The sequence below is a fragment of the Lactuca sativa genome, chromosome 8 (assembly GCF_002870075.4).
Source record: "Lactuca sativa cultivar Salinas chromosome 8, Lsat_Salinas_v11, whole genome shotgun sequence".
Lineage (NCBI taxonomy): Eukaryota > Viridiplantae > Streptophyta > Magnoliopsida > Asterales > Asteraceae > Lactuca > Lactuca sativa.
The window spans coordinates 132,552,447-132,554,345 of NC_056630.2; the positions used below are offsets into that span (position 1 = coordinate 132,552,447).

Here is a 1,899-nt window from a genome sequence, read left to right on the forward strand (position 1 = left end):
GCCCCAGTAATTAGTAGCCCAAACACATTTTTATTTTAATCCACCTAATATTAGCCCCCCAAGAAAAAGAATAGGAGAAATAGCCCAAATAAAACAATTGTCCAATTGAGTCCACGAATCCAAGTCTCAATTCCTTGAATCACAAAAGAAAAGAAAACGAGCAGCCTTGTTTGTTTCCTTCTGTCTATCCTCACATTCGACAATCGATGACTTCTTCTAATCTTCTTCTTCGAGTTCGACCGATAATTCCAAGTTCAAAAATCGATTTCCAACTTCCAAGTGCAAAAACAACTCCAATCCAAGCTCCAAACCCTAATAAAGCAAGTAAGTATTTCTAATTTTCTATGGTTTTCGAATTTATAGATGTAATTGCTAAGCAAAATTCAAATTTGCTATGGTTTATAGGTTAAAATTGCTATGAAGTTATTGGATATTTGGTAAAATTGTTATGTTATTATAAAAATTATTGTTTGATTAGTTGTAATTTCCATGATTTTTATTGAATTGATTGTTTGATATGTTAAATTGTTATGTTTTAGGTTTACATGTTATTGTTGATTAGGTATTAGGTGAAAATTCTATGTTTTGTTAAAGTTATTTTTTTGATTAGGTTAAACTGTTATGTTTTTTATAGGTTAAAGTAAGTGGTTTTTTTACCAAAAGACCAAGACCTAATCCTAATGAAAGTGGTGAAGGATGTTCCCAAATACCAATCACCAATCAATCAATCCCTTTAGTTTCTAATTCTAATGCAACCCCACAAACACCAATCACCAATCAATCAACCCTTTCAGTTTCTAATGCAATTCCACAAACACCATGCTCTAATGAACCTAATGATAATGTTGATTTGAAAGATCTTCCAAAGGACCCGACAGATAAGCCAAAGATTACAAGTTACAAATCAAATGTAAGATATTATGTAAGAAGGGCATATTTGCTTCAAGGACCTTGTCAAATAAGGTTATATAAGTTACCAAAAAAGAAAATAGGTGATAGATTTAGAAGATCCATTCTTTCATGGTTTGATGGTTTTGATTGGTTGGAATATAGTGTGAAAAGGAATAGAGCATATTGTTTATATTGTTATGTGTTTGGAGACATCATGAATCAAAGAGGAGGGAGAGATGAATTTATTTCCCAAGGTTTTGATACATGGAATAAAAAAGATGCATTTCAGACTCATGTGGGTAGTGTTGATAGTTTGCACAACAAAGCAAGAGAAAAGTGTGAATTTTATTGAGAAAAAACAAACTATTAATGTAGTCTTGAGAAGGAAAACTGAAGCGGATGACCATAAATATAAAGATCGATTGTGTGTTTCTATTATTGTTATTAGACTTTTATTGAAAACCGGTTTACCGTTTCGTGGTCATGATGAGTCAGTTAACTCGAGAAATAGAGGGTTTTACATTGAAGTGCTAAAAGTCATTCGGGAGACTAATGAAGATATTTTCAACAATACTTTAGAAAATGCTCCTAAAAACAATCAACTTATTTCCCCTAAAATTAAAAAAGAACTTGTACAATGTTTTGCACAAGAAGTCCTTTTGAGTATTCGCCAAGAGATTGGTGTAGGTGTATTTGCTTTATTGGTCGATGAATCTAGTGATGTCTCGAGAAAGGAACAAATGGCTATTGTTTTGCGATATGTTGATAGTCTTGGCTTTGTGAAAGAAAGATTCATAGGCAATGTGCACATGAAGGATACATCCTCTACAACACTAAAAAACGACATAAATGAAATACTTACAAGCAACAAGTTGAGTTTTAGTCAGGTAACTTTTTTCCTATTTCAATTTAATTTAATTCGCTTTATGTGTAATATTATATATAATATTTTTTTAATTTTTTTAATAGATAATAGGACAAGGTTATGATGGGGCTAGCAATATGTGA

General features: G+C 31.6%; 1 protein-coding gene across 1 annotated transcript; it reads left to right on the plus strand.

Moving 5' to 3' along the window:
• Positions 1–206: 206 nt before the first annotated feature.
• LOC111919920 (uncharacterized) lies at positions 207–1,899 on the plus strand. Its single transcript, XM_052766544.1, has 5 exons — positions 207–324; positions 540–547; positions 635–1,227; positions 1,340–1,778; positions 1,861–1,899. Exons 1-5 carry the CDS (start codon positions 207–209, stop codon positions 1,897–1,899), a joined length of 1,197 nt encoding a protein of 398 aa, XP_052622504.1.